The sequence below is a fragment of the Strigops habroptila genome, chromosome 5 (assembly GCF_004027225.2).
Source record: "Strigops habroptila isolate Jane chromosome 5, bStrHab1.2.pri, whole genome shotgun sequence".
In the NCBI taxonomy this organism is placed as follows: Eukaryota; Metazoa; Chordata; class Aves; order Psittaciformes; family Psittacidae; genus Strigops; species Strigops habroptila.
Genome location: NC_044281.2, coordinates 67,496,186 through 67,510,751, shown reverse-complemented (window position 1 = coordinate 67,510,751; position 14,566 = coordinate 67,496,186). Strand labels below are relative to the sequence as shown.

Genomic DNA, 14,566 nt, shown 5'->3' with positions numbered 1-14,566 from the left:
AGGAGCTGTTTGAAGTCAAGCAGCACCGATACTTTATGGCTTAAGGGAAGGATGCTCTCTGCAACTAAGCCCGGCAGCCCCTCACCGACCCGCCTCCACGCCCTGCACTCACAGCCGCTCCAGCTCTTTCATGTCATCAAATGCCCCACGTTCCACTGTGATGATCTGGTTTTCCATCAGCTGCCTGCAGAGAGAAGGGGTCAGCTTTCCAGAAAGGTGGTCCCCAGCACCTCCATCTCACCAGTGCTGTCCCCAGTACTCCTCTGGACCCAGCGCCACCTCATTCCCACCATCTCCTCTGTACAACCCAGCCCCTCTCTCCCCACTCCCTCCCCTCTGGATGCCCACCATGCTCAGCCCAATGCGGATGCTCTCCAGCCCTGCTGGCAGAGCAAAGGGCTCAGCATCATCTCTACCAGCCCCAGGAGAGGTCACAAGCTGAGCACAGCACCCAGCAAGGTCGGGGCGGCCATCCCTTGCTGGGAACTCACAGGACACGAAGCTGCTTCAGCCCAGCGAAGTCGTTCTTGTTGATCCGTGTGATGTTGTTGCCATTCAGCTCTCTGTGGAGAGAAGGGGCAGAGATCAGCAAGGAAGCACTCAAGAGGTGGCCAGGCACTGGGGCTCCCCAGCAGCTCCCCAAAAAGGGCAGACAGAGCCCGAACAACAGCAGCAGCTGCTGCATTTCTGTGCCCCTCACCAGGAACAGAGCAGCTGGCCCCTGCCTCTGGAGAGGACCCTCATTCTTACCGGGCTCACAGAAGTCTGGCTGGCCAGAAGTGTACAGCCAGCATCTTTCATGGACCATAAAGCAGCAAGGGGCAGGAGCTGCCCAGCTCCCCTATCTCCTTACCCTCATGCAGGATGCCTCCCTTGGGGCAGAAGTCTCAGAGCCCTCAGCAATGCAATAAGCAGCCCAGCGACGCCAGCAGCCGCCTGGCTGGATGCACATCACTGCACTCTGGAAATGCAGCAAACATCCAGCAGGGTCATCCAAAATGCAGAGTGACTTAGAGAGGGCAGGGGTACTAAGAAAGCAAACCACTGTCCCCCAGAAAAGCAGGATCCCTGTGAACACCCAGCTGCAAGTCACCCACACTCATCATGACTGGTTCAGTGCACACCTTCTGCCTGGAGAATAAGCCACACTTCAAGCTTCACCTGCCAAGAGATGCTTGCAGGGGACAAGCTGCTCCTCCTGGCATCTCTCTAATGCAAAAGCCCTGGGTTAGCACAGGGACAGCTACTCCAACCAGAAGGGAGATGCTGTTCTGGCTTGCTCACCCCACTGGTGAAAATAAGGGGCGAGAGCAGCCCGTTGGGTGCTTACACTCACCCATGGCTGCTGTCCTGCCCAGGCTCTGCTGAGCACCAGGGCAAGGAGTGCCCCACTGCTGGACCCACATGTGGCAGGGGCTCTGCTCCCAGCCTGCAGGCTGCACCTCCACTCTCTCACACCACGGTCTCAAACATGCCCCTGCTAGGATTATCCTGCTTTAAAATACATCGAGTGGGGAGCTGCAGAGATTTGCACTTTGCAGTCTCGGCTTTACAGTGCCTTTCTGCCTTACAGGCTGTGAGCGCTGTAGGGAGAGCAGGACCCACAGTCTGCAGACTTGTGGTTGCTGTGCAGCACCCCACGGCAGGAGAGAGCCTCCTCCCTCAGCAATGTTTGCTCCTTGCCGTGAGGCCAATCTGCCCACAGCATGTGCTGGGGTTGGAGGATGCCCACACGAATGCACAGCCTGTGGAGGGCTCCCACGCTGGAGACGGCACTCAATACAGACACAGAAATAAAGAGGAAACTGAATAAACTAAAAAGAGGAAGAGGAGGAGGCAGTCAACAGAGGGACAAGCTGCTGGAGCCGTGGCAGGGAAGAAGCAGATGTCACCCCCCGGCAGGACCCCAGCACCGAGGGCTCTATAACCCCCCTATGTAAGTGGGCCCGGGGAACAGGAATGCCCCATTCACACGAGCGGCTGAATACTAAGTCCATGGTTCCCATCCAGAGCCAAAGCCTCCCTCCACCGGGCTCTGTGGCCAAGCGAGGGGCCGAGGTCAGCAGCAGGCTGGCCTCAGAGCCGCTGAGCAGCGTGCCGTGTACAGCCAGTGCAGCCGTGCACCCCAGGGTGCTGCCATTGTCCTGCTGAAACGGCTGATAATGGCTAATGAGTTCCAGCTCGCCATTATAGCCTCGTAATTACACCGCTATTCAGCGCCTGAGATTGCCGGGGTTCCTGCCATTATCCAGCCGTGTGTGCCTGTGTTGGGAAGGAGGTTGGGAGAGCACGTTACTAGGACACAGATGAATGCAAGCGGGGAATGAATAGAGGTTCCCCAGCCCCGGCGATTAAACTGAAACCCACACTCAGGCTCTGCAGCCCCATAGCTCACTCAGCTCCCCATGCAGCCAGCACGCAGCATGCACATCTGGCTGCCAGGGCTGGGGCTCCATCCTGCAAGGTTGCACGCCGTGGGGCTCAGATCTTCCCCTCTCCTGGGGAGCAAAACCCACAACCAGGCTGTAAGTTCCAGGCACAAGGCACTGGGATCGGTCATGTATTTTAAGGACATCTGTCAATGCAGGAGGGGTGGCTCAGTACATGCAGATGTGTCCTGATGGGCCACAGCCTTGGGGTCAGCTAAGGGCAGGGAGAAATCCCAGCTTCAGGAGTGGTTTTCTCCAAACATCCTAAAGGGTCCTTCCCAAAGCAAGATTGCCTGGAAGCTCCCTAGGGCCATGCTGGAGGTAATGGCACCCATTGGAGAGCTCCTGGTGAGGGAAGGTCCCCGGCAGGACTCCCATATCACCTTCTTTTGAACATACCTAACATGAGTCTGGCTGCAATGTGTAACTGGAAGTTAGGAAATCACCAATACTGCAGACAGACAGAGCAGAGAGGCTTCATTTAAAAACTGCTCAATCTGAAAGCCAAGACTTACACTTCAGCCTGCAAAGCCCAAGGTGGGCTTGGATGCTCAGAGCATCCCAGAGCATCAGCCAGAGGCAGAGCACAGGCAAAGCAGCGTGGAGACCTGCAGAAACACTGAAGAGGCGTGGACTGGACATAGCCAGTCCCTCCACACACCAAAACCAGGCTGTGCCTTTTCTCCCAGGCACCTTCTGGGATAAAGCAGCCTGAACCCAAAGCCTTTCCAGCACAAGGAGGCACAAGCAAGATGTGCTGAAAAGGGACATGCCACCCCCGGGGGCAGTTGTGCTGCCCAACCAACCCACCGCAGCCTCTGCTCCCTGCATGCTCGCTGAGCATCCTCATGGTGCTCCAGCACGGGGGCTGGTGGCCATGCCCAAGCAGGGCAGTGTCCCAGCTCCCCTTCACAGCCCTGCTCCCTCACGAACTAGCCCTGCATGCTCCCTGACAACTGCTCTCAGCATCCCCCCCTTGCCTTTGTTCGAGTAAATGATGGCCTTTGCAACCAAGATGGGAATGAACAGCAGGTAAAGCTTATTTGTGAGGATGCCAAGGCAACACCGCTATTTAACTTCTTGCCATTTTTTCCCCTCTAAACCCCCTTCAGTTGCTCATGGTGATAAATTACAGTCTGCTGTGCCCAGAAAGCCAGACCCCCATTGCTCAGCTGCTCACCCGCTGCCTCTGTGCCCTTTCTTAGTGAAGCGAAACACCCTGCCCTGCCCCACGCAGCAGAGCTTTGATAAGGACTGATGTGTCTGGGGAGCTGCCTGGCAGATTGGTTGCATTTCTGGACTGTGATTTGAAAGCAGAGATGCAGGTGATGCTCTTTCACTGTTAATCCATAGGATTTAATACCAGAAAGCATCCTCGTGTTCATCCAGGCTGCTCTCCTCTGCCCCCCAGCATCCCAAATCTTACCCTGCGCTGGAGAGGCAGAGGATTTTCATTTGCAACCTTCAAAACCTTCAAGTTTTCAGGTTTTTCAACCCCCCTCCCACTTCTCCCCAGGAAGAGGAAAGTCATTAAAACAAGCAGTCCCTTTGCTATGTTGCTTGTGAATCATCCCACTCCCAGATGGGATGTCTGTGCTGCAGCAGAGTTCGTTAGACTGGATTTGCATAGTCTGGGTTTATATTTGGTTTCTAGCTTTGAATGGCTTATTCCATTCCCGCGGGGGGGTGGGGGGCCTGAGGTGTCTTTTCCCTTTGCAGGATTTGGAGCTACACTAACTCGATAACAACCTCAGAGAGTGCAAATGCTGAGAGGTAATTTATTAAATACAGCCAACATGAGTGGTGTTTCCCTGGGCACTGATTTATCAGGAGTGGGAAGGGGAAGGAGCAGACAGCGCAACCCCACTGTCCACACTCCGTTGCAAAAGCATCAGCTATTTGGCACACACGTGACTCCCGTCCTTCTGCTCAGCTCAGCTCTGCTCTCCCACTGAGGCAGAAATCCTAACCGCTGTGCTCCCCAGAGTCCCACTTTTAAGAAGGCAGAGGGAAAGTCTGCAAGATGAAACCCTGCATTTGTACTCACAAGTGGAAAAATGTCCACTTGTCCCAACCCCACCAGCACAGAGTGGTGGTGATTGCAGAGGTGAAGAAGAGGTCCGTGTCAGCAATGCCTGCAACCAGCCATGCCCCTGCGGTCCCCGTGCCAAGGACTGCCACTGCCCTGGTACCTGCTGAGGCTGGCAGTTGCATCGTGGATGTGATGTGTCCCTCCCTCCATGGTCCCCATCGCTCTGCTGTTCTGCCCTTGGCTCGGAGCACGGGCCCCTAGGGGCACAGCTCCCCTCCCAGTGGCTCTGTAGCTCTTATCCCAGAGCCCTGACCCCAGCTGGAGCCGGCAGTGCCCAATAATGATCAGGGAAGCGGAGAAATGAAGGCTGCAAGGTCACACACCCCACAGCAGTATCTCTGCAGCCCTCCATCAATCCTGACAGATGCGTGCATGGCTCCTTCAGGGACAGGGCCTGATGCTCCCCGTGCCCTATTCCAGCATGTCACTGCTCCTGCCTCAAGGACCATTTCCAAAACTCTGACCTGAACCCCTCTTGCTGCAGATTAACCCCATCCCTGCCTGCCCCAGCCACCATGGTGCATAGACCAGGCTGCTCCCTTGCCCACGCAGGTCCATCTCCCATCCCTGTTCCCCCCCACAAGCCCCCATTCCCTGGGACACAGCCTTCTTGAGGGGCTCTCTGCCTTGCAGGGGCAGGACCTGCTCAGTTTGTGCTCCCATCCCACATTTGTGCTGTTGGTGATCCCCTCCCACCAAACACCTTCCTTGAGTCCACAGGCAACAGCATCCTTTCTGTCAGCCCGTTCCTCCTGTTTTCCAAACCCCATTTGAAATCCCAGTCTGTCTCCTAGCATTCTTGCATCTATCCCAGCCTGGCTTGCATCTGCAGATGTCATAAGCAGCTCGTATCCCATCACGCAGACTGCTAATGGAAACACGGACCAGGCTCAGAGCCCAGCCTGACCCCTGCGCTCAGCACTGGGGCACAGAACAGCTGCAACCTTTCATCCTTTATTTTTATTGCATTTTTCAAGTCTTCTCAAGATTTCACCCGGCTGCTTGAATGTAACTGAGCCCCAGCACAGGCTCGCAGAACTGCGCAAGCAGTGAAAGGCAGGGCAGAGCTCTTCCCATCTCCAGAGTTGGTCCCCTCCAGTGCCAGCATGGAGGATGCTCACCGCATCCACAAGCTCCCTGCAGCCCCTGGGGCTGGGTGCTAACCCCATCCCGTCCAAGGTGTGGATGCTGCTGCTCAGGGAAGGGGCACTGGGTACCCGCACTCTGGGCTGACACAGCTGCACAAGGGGCTCAGCACCTTCTCCTTTTCCTTCCCATCCCTGCCCTGACCAGACTCCTCAAGGAAGAACAAAGGTGCCCACAGGATTCATCCAAGTCCCTTTAAGGTGCCATGCACCCCAGGGTAAACACCTTGCTAGCATCCCCCTAGCAGATGCCTGCAGGGTGATGTGCCCAAAGGGGAGAGCTCCAAGAGCAGCTGTGTGCTGTTTGGGCTCATCTCAGCTTAGCCAAAGGGGAGCCCACCCCCAAGCACAGCATTGATGGTGTGGATCCAGAAGGCTTTCTGTTCTTCCTAACTTCTCTCGGGGGTTTTCACGCCACAGTCATTAGCCACTCACAGTCAGGGAATGCTTTACACTCACACAGCATCATGGTGTGTCACCTTCATGTTAAAAATAATGCCCTCGCCGAACCCTGGTGTGAATGAGAAAAGGCAGCAGGTTGGTTCTGCTTCACAAATGGGGAAACCGAGGCTCAGCCAAAAGAACAGATTTGCCTGATGATACCCCCCAAATTTGGCTTTTTGTGCTGTGCTAAGTAGCCTGGTGAGAAGTATTGCTGCTCCTGTGGCTCCTCTGCTTCCCAGGGCAGGGAGGCAGCCCAGCCCTCAGGCTTCACCCTGCCACTCAGCAGATTGAGCTCCAATCCACGCTGCACCTTCCTTAGCAGATTCCCTTTGCTCATCCCTCTTGGAGCAGCTCAGAGCAGGGACGGGAGGACAAGAGCACCCCAACTGCTTGGTTACAGGTGCCTGCTCAACCCCAGACCATTGGAGCATTCCATTTTGGAGCTGAGGCTTCTTCCTGCTGAGAAATATCCAGAGCCAGGAGCTTGCATCTCTCCCACTCTTGGTGCCCAGAGCTGCTCCTTGGCTTCATCGCTTGAAAAATTAATCTTCCTTTTTTTCTGATCTTCCTCTCCTAGCAGCCTCTCTCCCCCATAGGACACTTGCCTCTGCTATTTCGAGCAGCAAGTGCATCCAAAATGCATGCCAGGAAAGCAGATACTCAGCACAGCTTCAGAGCCTCTATGTGGCAAGGAAGCCTGAGATAGTCCCAAGGGGGCAGACTCTGTATCAACCATCACAGAGAAGTTCCTTCATCCCACCTAATTCCCTTCCTCTTTCCAGCAGTGCCACAACCCTAGTGACCAGGCTTCAAAGCACCCCATCTCGCTGCACACATTGCTAACTGCAGCCTCGTGCTGTACGGCAGGAAAACCTCTGCTCACCGCTCCCACCACTGCAGCCACCCCTGTGTGGGGACAGGGGCCAGCCTTGGAGCTGCTCACACTGGAAGCCTTCCAGGGAGCACTGATTTGGGTCTGACATCCCCTGGGATGGGGCCATTTGCTAATGCACAACTGGTTTTTATTGCCTTCCATGAAACATGCACAAAAATCTCTCCTTGCCTTTCAGGTTTTATGAAAGGTTATTTTGGTAGCAATAAAGATAAAGAGGATACATCCACATCACTAAGTACATCGGGAGCAGGCAGGGAACCATGAAGGACTCGGATGCGAGACAAAGACAGGCTCCTTGGTTGCCCATCTCGCGCTCCTATGCATGCACACATGCACATGTCCTGCTCTAGTGCTCATCTCACCCAGTTGGGAGAGCAAACTAGACCAAGGATGCAGGAAAAGCCCCTCTCAATGTGGGGTCATGGGCTCATACACCTTTCCTTGGACAGGACACCCCTTCCCTGCCCACACAGCCCTGGTGGCACCCGAATCCCTTCTGTTCCCCAGGGCTGTAGGCTCTGATTCCTTGTGGTGGTCTCTCGAGCATCCTCTGCATTTTACAGCTGCCTCGCTCTTCTGCTGGCTGGAGGTTCAATAGGAAACAATGAAGTAGGGGAACACGAAACTCAAAGCAAATGCATGTCCTGTAGTGATTCGGCTAGATGGTTTCTGTGCCTGTGTGTGCACAGGGTGCTATCCTGCACCGGCTGCCACTGTGCCCAGCTCACCCCAGGGCTGCAGGCTCTGGGCACGGCAGCAGCAGTGACTGCATTTGAAGATCCACACCAGAGACCCACAATTACAGCCAAGAACAAATCCCCCTTCCTCGTTCCCACCTCAGCAGCGAGGAATTGCTGGCAGCACAATGCATCACCCCGGAGGAGCAAAGTGGCAGCACATTTAAGGCAAAAATATCTATTTTAAAGGACGCAATAAAACAGAGCCAGGGAAGGGTTTATAGGGAAGCAATTGCTGCGCGGGGTGAGAAGTGGTCACCAGAGGCCAATCCGCCCGGCTTTATTGCCTGTTACTGGTGACTTTTCCCAACCAGGGGACAATAGATTCTCCGCTATCAGCCTTGGCTCCAGTCAATACAAACACGACATATAGTTTTTTAAACTAATATTTTTCCAGCATGCAATTCCATGGAGAGCAAGAACGCAGCGTTACCATGGCGATATATAGACAGCATCTGCCTTGGACGTAGCTGAAGGGAGAAATTGGAATAGAATTGCAAATTTCCTCTGTCCGGGAAGGCTCCCAAGGAAGCCACCACAGTGGGCTGTGAGCAGGCTGCCTTCCCCAGCCACCCTGCGTCCTCCCCATGCCCAGCACTGGCTCTCCTGAGAGCCGAGGGCAGCAGGGCCAGCCAGGCACTGCCCTGGATGGACACTGGTCCTGCATCCTGTCCCAGAGCTCTGCAGAGCCTGCGCACTCCCTCGCTGCCTCTGCAACCAGCTTCCTCATCTGCGACACCAGAAACTTGCCCAGGCACCCAGGAAAGGGAGAGGTTGACCCCCTTCAAGGTGTTTCCTAAGAATTAACATTCCCTGAAGCCCCCTAAGGAGATTCAGCCCAACAACTGGTGTTAACACACGAGTGCTGCTGTGATGCACCCACCTTGCTGCTGTAAGACATTGTGATTAACCAGCTGGAGGGAGATGCGGGTGTGTGAATTAAACATACTCTGACCAAGAGCTCGCTGCTGTAATTTGGGCAGGGGATGGTTATACAGCACGCAAGCATGCTTTGAAGTGTGGCTGCCACAGCATCGCACTCCTCTACCCAAAGGCTGGAGCTCAGCACCCCTTCTCTCTGCCAACGCAGATGGCAGAGACAACAGAGCTGGCAGAGCTGCCTGCAGTCTGGATGGGGCCCTTTTCACCACTAGCAAACCCCAAGTTGGTGGAACAAGGCAAATGGGAGCCCCATGCAATGCGGTGGCCAGAGACCCTGGGAGAGAGAAGAGAGAGCAAAGGGGGATACGGTGGTGGGGACCCCCAAACCCAGCTCCACTGCCCTCCACATGGGGGAGAGGGGCACTGCACAGCCAACAGTGAGATGGAGGATGTTCAGCCCACCAGAGAGGGGACAGAAGGGGTGAGTGGGGCAATTCTCAGCTGCCAGCTGAAAACTTCAAAAGCAGGAGCAAGTGCAACGCCATCAGGCTCTACTCAGCCCCACAAGCAAAGAGTTGGGCTGGAAGCAGCCATTTGACAGTGGCAAATTGCACTGGTCCTGCTGCCATGGGGAGAGCTCCCTGACAGGGCAGTCTGCTCTTCAGAGGTGCTTTCAAGGAAAGAATGACAGAACAGCAGGCAAACAGGGAACAGAACCAGGTCCTTCTCCCATAGCTGTCCTCTGGCGGCTGAGACCAAAGGGGCTCCTGGGAGCAGATAACACTGTTGTGCGGGAGGATTATCATCCCATCCTGCCTATGATGCCTCCAGGACCTGCTCTATCAAGCTTGCCAGCAGCGTCGGCAGGAGCACAGGCAGCCCTGCAAAGTGCCCAGAGATTTCGCTGCTCTCTGCCTTGCTGCAGCATAAGCCTCTCCGCTTGGTGCCTGAACCAGGCAAAGGTGGGGTTGCAGATTAGAAGGCATGTAGAGAGCAATGTGATGTACCCCGCTGCAAGGAAAGAGGGTCCAGTGTCCCCCCAAGCAGCCACCACCCATGCTCCATCCTAGACACATCTCCAGCCATGTCCCTCCCCACCAACAGTATGGCACTGAGGTGGCATCACAGGGGAGACCTTCAAGCAGAAGGTCAGCAGAAGACAGTTTCTCCCCAGCCCATGATTCTCCAAAGTTGCAGTGACTCTGCAAGGCAAATAATTCCCTCTTCTTCAAAGGAAAACAGTGTATTTCAAAAGTGATGCAGCTCAGACCTCACCACAGGATGCTGCTGAATCCCCATGATGACTTTGGCAGTACCAGCACGTGTGGCTGCAGCAGAAGCGCTGCCCTGACCAGGGGTTCAATCCATGCCACCATGGGGCTTAGCCAGCAGGGAGGCTGGAGAAAGCCCGGAGCCTCCAAACACCATGCTGGCTGCCCCTGCTGGCATGCAACAGGCTGGAAACATGACAGCAAGGACACCACTGCTCACCAGCACTGTGGGATGCATGGCGAGGTCAGCATTGCTCACACTGCACATCCCGGAGCTTGGGAAAAGAGGCAGGCAGTGGAGAGCACCACTAAGAGGTTTCTGGCTTCCCAAAGCAAGCCAGTCCTTGGAGACAGCAAGTGTGGAGCACAGACCCTGCTGCAGGCTCCCCTGTGGTTGCTAGCTGACCCTGCTCCATCAAGCGGTGAGAAGCTGGATCCTGCGAGGTTGCAGCCTCTTTACAGGCAACATGAACTCGCTTACGAGCTGTTACAGGAGGAATTCACTGCTTGGAGATAGACCTGTTCTGCATAGACACCCTCAAGCACCTGCAAGGGCGTGCAACACAGCGGGAAGTAGTTATCCAGCAGACAACACCCACAAGAGAGCAGCACGTCTGGCTCAACCCAGCCAGCAGATCCGGCATCAGCAGCTGTATGAATACAGAAAACCCCATGTCTCCAAGCAGTGATGGACGCGGAGGGCCAAGTCAGTGGAGGCAGAACAGAAGACAGCAAGCAGGACCCGCCATCAGAGGGGGAGAGATGCCCTGTGGGGCTGGAGTGACACCCAAGGGTGTCTTCCACCAGCTCACTCGAGCATCATCTTGTCTGAGCGGTGCTGAGCACCAGCCCAGTGGGCAGAGACTGGGGCTCGCTGCCCATGCTCCCCCATGGTGCATGGAGAGGCGATGCTGCGGAGCTCACCAAGCTACCCAAGGGGCAGAAAGGGCTGGTGCAGGCTATGTATGAACCTTCCCCCTGCCCTGGGCACAGAGGAAAGGGAGATCCTGTCTCGGTGCTCACAATGCAGCTTTATGGGACTGCAGCTCGCAGCAGGCTGGTTGCTGAGCTGGGTGATAATCATTTGTGTGTGGATAACCATGGTGGGAGAAGAAAAAACTCCACTGAAGCGGTGTCCCGCAGAGCTCCCAGTGCAGCATGCTGGGTGCAGCCCTGTGCTGCCAGGCTGCCTGCAGTCCCTGCCAGTGGGGTCTCTCCCCAGCTGCCGGCAAAGGGCACATTCACATTCCAGTAACTGGAGTCACTGCAGCACTGGGACAGGAGGAGCCCCTTGTGCGTGAGACTCCCGGGATGCATCCTGCAGCTCTGCTACTCAAGGAGGAAGCAGCCCAATGCTTCCCTGCACTGCAAGGGGGATGTCGGGCCAGCCTGGCCCCATGGCTGGAGCTGGGGGGCTACTGTGCCACCAGGCTCCACCGCAGCCCCTGGGAGGGGGCACCTGCTCCCCCCAAGCAGAGGGGAGAGGCTGGGGACATCCCCGCTCTCCTGCCGGGACAAGGGACACCCGCACACCGGGAACCTGCCGCCAGCAGCAGGTTGGACACATTCAGCTCATGCCCCTCTCCCCAGAGCAGGACCCGCTGCAGCCACAGGGTCCCCAAGCAGGGAGACCTGCCCAGTGGGTGCAGCGGCAAAGGGGCACTCCCCTGCTCAGGGGAGCCGAGCAGGAGCCACAGGACCCTGCAGCCGGCTGGACCATGACTGTGAGAAAAGCTGCCCTTACAGGGTCCAGCCAAGAGACCCAGGGACACCCCCAGCACCAGCGGGAATGGGGCAGGGGCTTTCATGAGCAGTGAGGTGCTGGCACAGGGGGCGGGCAGGGCTGGGTGAGCTGTGTGCACAGCTGGTGGCTGGTCACACTGTGGGGGTCCCAAGCGGAGCGTTCAGGAGTGGGACCTGATCCTAGCACCACGTGCAGCACTCCCAGGAGGACTTCCCGGGAACAAAGGGGTGCCCAGTATGGGTAGCGACTTGGGGTGGCTGGGAAACTTAGGAAACCCCTCCAGCTATGTGGGTACCCCATGACAAGTCGTAGCCACACACCTGCCATGGGGCACGCAGCCCCACACTGCAGCCCATTCCAGGCTGCCCCAGTGCAAATGCCCTCCTGGAACAACCCACCCTCTCAAGCACAGCTCTAATTCCAACCCCACTCCACATGCTTGAACACACACTGGCACAGGCACACTCTTCCACACGCCGGACCCCTTGCACACCCCTCCCACAGATGAAGGGCTGCACACGCACCCTGCCCAGCAGGCTCTTGCACACACACTGCTCCCCACCTCGACGGGCTATTGCACTCCCCTCACGGAAGGGATGATGCACATACCCTCACCCGACAGGCTCTTGCACACCCACCCCCTGGACAGGCACTTTTGCACACACCCAACCGCTCTGCTCAACGGGACGCTGCACACGCACTCACCCACCCCACCACGTTCTTGCACACGCCGCTTTTGGGCATGCGTTTACACATGGTCCCACGGGCATTCGCACAAGTACTGCCCTTTACAGACATATGACCCCCCCTTGGATGGGCACTTGCATACCCCGCCCCGGGCAGGCTGTTGCACACACACCCGACGGACGGACTCTTGCACACGCTCCCGACGGGCTCTTACACACGCACCCCCGCGCCGGGCACTTGCAGGCACCCCCCAAGACAAGCCCCTGGCCGCAGCGCCCCGCCGGTCTCCCGCACACCCACCCGCCGCCGCGGCCGCTCCCGCCCCGCCGGGCCGGACAAAGCGCCGCAGTACTCACAGGCGCTCGGTGCCGCGGGGGATGCTCTTGGGCACGGCGCGCAGGGCCGTACCGTGGCAGTCCACCGTGGTGCCGCTGCAGGCGCAGAGCGGCGGGCAGGCGGCGGCGCGGCCCCGGCACAGCGCGGCGCACGCCAGCAGCCAGGCAGCGGCCCGCAGCCCCGCCGGGACCCCCGCCGGGACCCCGGGGGCCGGGGCCGCCATGGCAGCGGGCACCTAGGTTAGGCGGCGGGGCCGCTGCGCATTACCGGGGAGCGGAGCGGGGCTGGGCACGGCACTGCTCGGCACGGCTCAGCTCGGCTGCGGGGCGAGAGCCCCGTCGGCGCACACCCGCCGGCCCTCACTGCCGCCCCATCCCGCAGCCCAGGCACAGCCTCCGCGCTGGCTCCTCCCTCCGCCCTGCCCGCCCCGACGGGCCCCCCCGCCGCCGCCGCCGCCCCTCCCCGCGCCCCCGGCACCAGCGGTAGGAGTGGTGCTGTCCTGGCAGCGCACCGGCACCCCCGGAGCCGTCGGGGCTTTGCACTGCCCCGGCCGTGCGGCAAGGTTGGCTCCGGCTCGGTGTCCCCCCTCTCAGGACAGCGGGTTTGGCCCGGGGGCAGCTGGTCCCCGCTGTGAGGTGGCTGCGGGGTGTAGCAAGGCGAGCGGGTAGCGTGCAGGCAGAGGGACTGGCAGCGGCAGGAGAACCTGGGAACCATACGGCAGCAGGCAGAGCATTCCCACCTCTCCTCTGGGGTGCTTTTGCATCCCCCAGGATGCTCCAGGCACCTATGGTCTGTCTCCCACCCGGCAGTCCAGAGCCCCATCCTCATCATCCAGAGGCCAGGAGAGGTGTGGGAACCACACGGCAGGCTAGCGCTTGTCAGCCAGGATGGTACCTGGTCTGCTCATGCACCCCAGCATGCAGGTGAAACTTGAGCACACATCTCCACTTTGCTCTTTGCCCCCTGCACAGACAGCGAATCTTAAAGTCCTGGCTGTGCACAAGCTGTGTCATTTCCCGCTCCTAGGGAATGTCTTCAGAAATAAAGTAAGCAAAATGTCTTTGTGGCCAATCTGCCAGGAAGAAAGAGGCAAAGTACACCTATTTCAGTGCAAAAAGAAGCAAAGCCAAGAAATCTCGTGAGCTTGGCTCCAAACGGTTGACATCTCAGAAATGTGAGTGTTGCTTTCATTTTATTATCTTCCATTTTCTTCCTTGAGGTCTGCAAATGCAAAGCAGGATGGTGTAACCAGGAAGGCTGGTCACCTGCTTTATTATGGCACCTGAAACACTTGTAACCCCATGGCTCCAAGAGCTGAGTCCTTAAGGAAAACAACAGGCATTTCAGGATGCCCAGCAGAGTCCTGGCTGCTGGCAGCAACTGCTGCAAATGTCCTCCTTGGAGAGAAAACCGATGGAAGCACGGGAGGTGGGAGCCTGTCACACCGCTCTGGCAGCAGCAGGAGAGGTGTGTGAGCACACACACCCCACTGCATGCTCATTTCCCAGCCAGAGGAGTACTTGCAGGTACAGTAGCAGGCCCCAGGGCCGGGACTGCCTCTTAAATCAATGCCCTCAGTCTATGGAGCTCCACAAGCTCCACAAGCTTCTCAGTCAGGGCAAGAGGGAGGTGTCTGCATGGGGTGTCGCTCCGGCGAGGGCCACCTTACACACACACAGAGGACTGCTCCAGCTTGGCCCAGATCAGCAGCCCTTTCCCATCCCCAATGCAGGCTCCCATCATCTGTCTGCATTTTCGTGACATCTCCTTCCTCTGGCCCCCATCCCGGGAGGAAGCTGTGCCTGAGATGGATGAAAGGGGTTTGTTCCTTGTTGCTACCCAGCAGTCCTGACAGCGAGGAAGATGAGCTGCTTCCCAGGACTCCAGGAGCCGACCGCTCGCTG

The 14,566-nt window shown here is 57.6% G+C and overlaps 1 protein-coding gene across 3 annotated transcripts in view; it reads right to left on the bottom strand.

The window, feature by feature from the left end:
• Window positions 1-13,064, bottom strand: part of SLIT1 (slit guidance ligand 1) — a 61,950-nt gene extending 48,886 nt beyond the window's left edge. For all 3 annotated transcript variants that reach the window (XR_003991497.1, XR_003991498.1, XM_030486897.1), the window contains exons 1-3: window positions 12,683-13,064; window positions 492-563; window positions 113-184 (exon numbers count right to left, since the gene is read on the bottom strand). Coding sequence is in view for 1 of the 3 variants with exons in the window: in XM_030486897.1 (XP_030342757.1) it covers window positions 113-184; window positions 492-563; window positions 12,683-12,885 (347 nt within the window). In the remaining 2 variants the exon portion in view is untranslated. The remainder of the gene's footprint in view (window positions 1-112; window positions 185-491; window positions 564-12,682) is intronic.
• Between the last annotated feature and the right edge of the window lie 1,502 nt (window positions 13,065-14,566).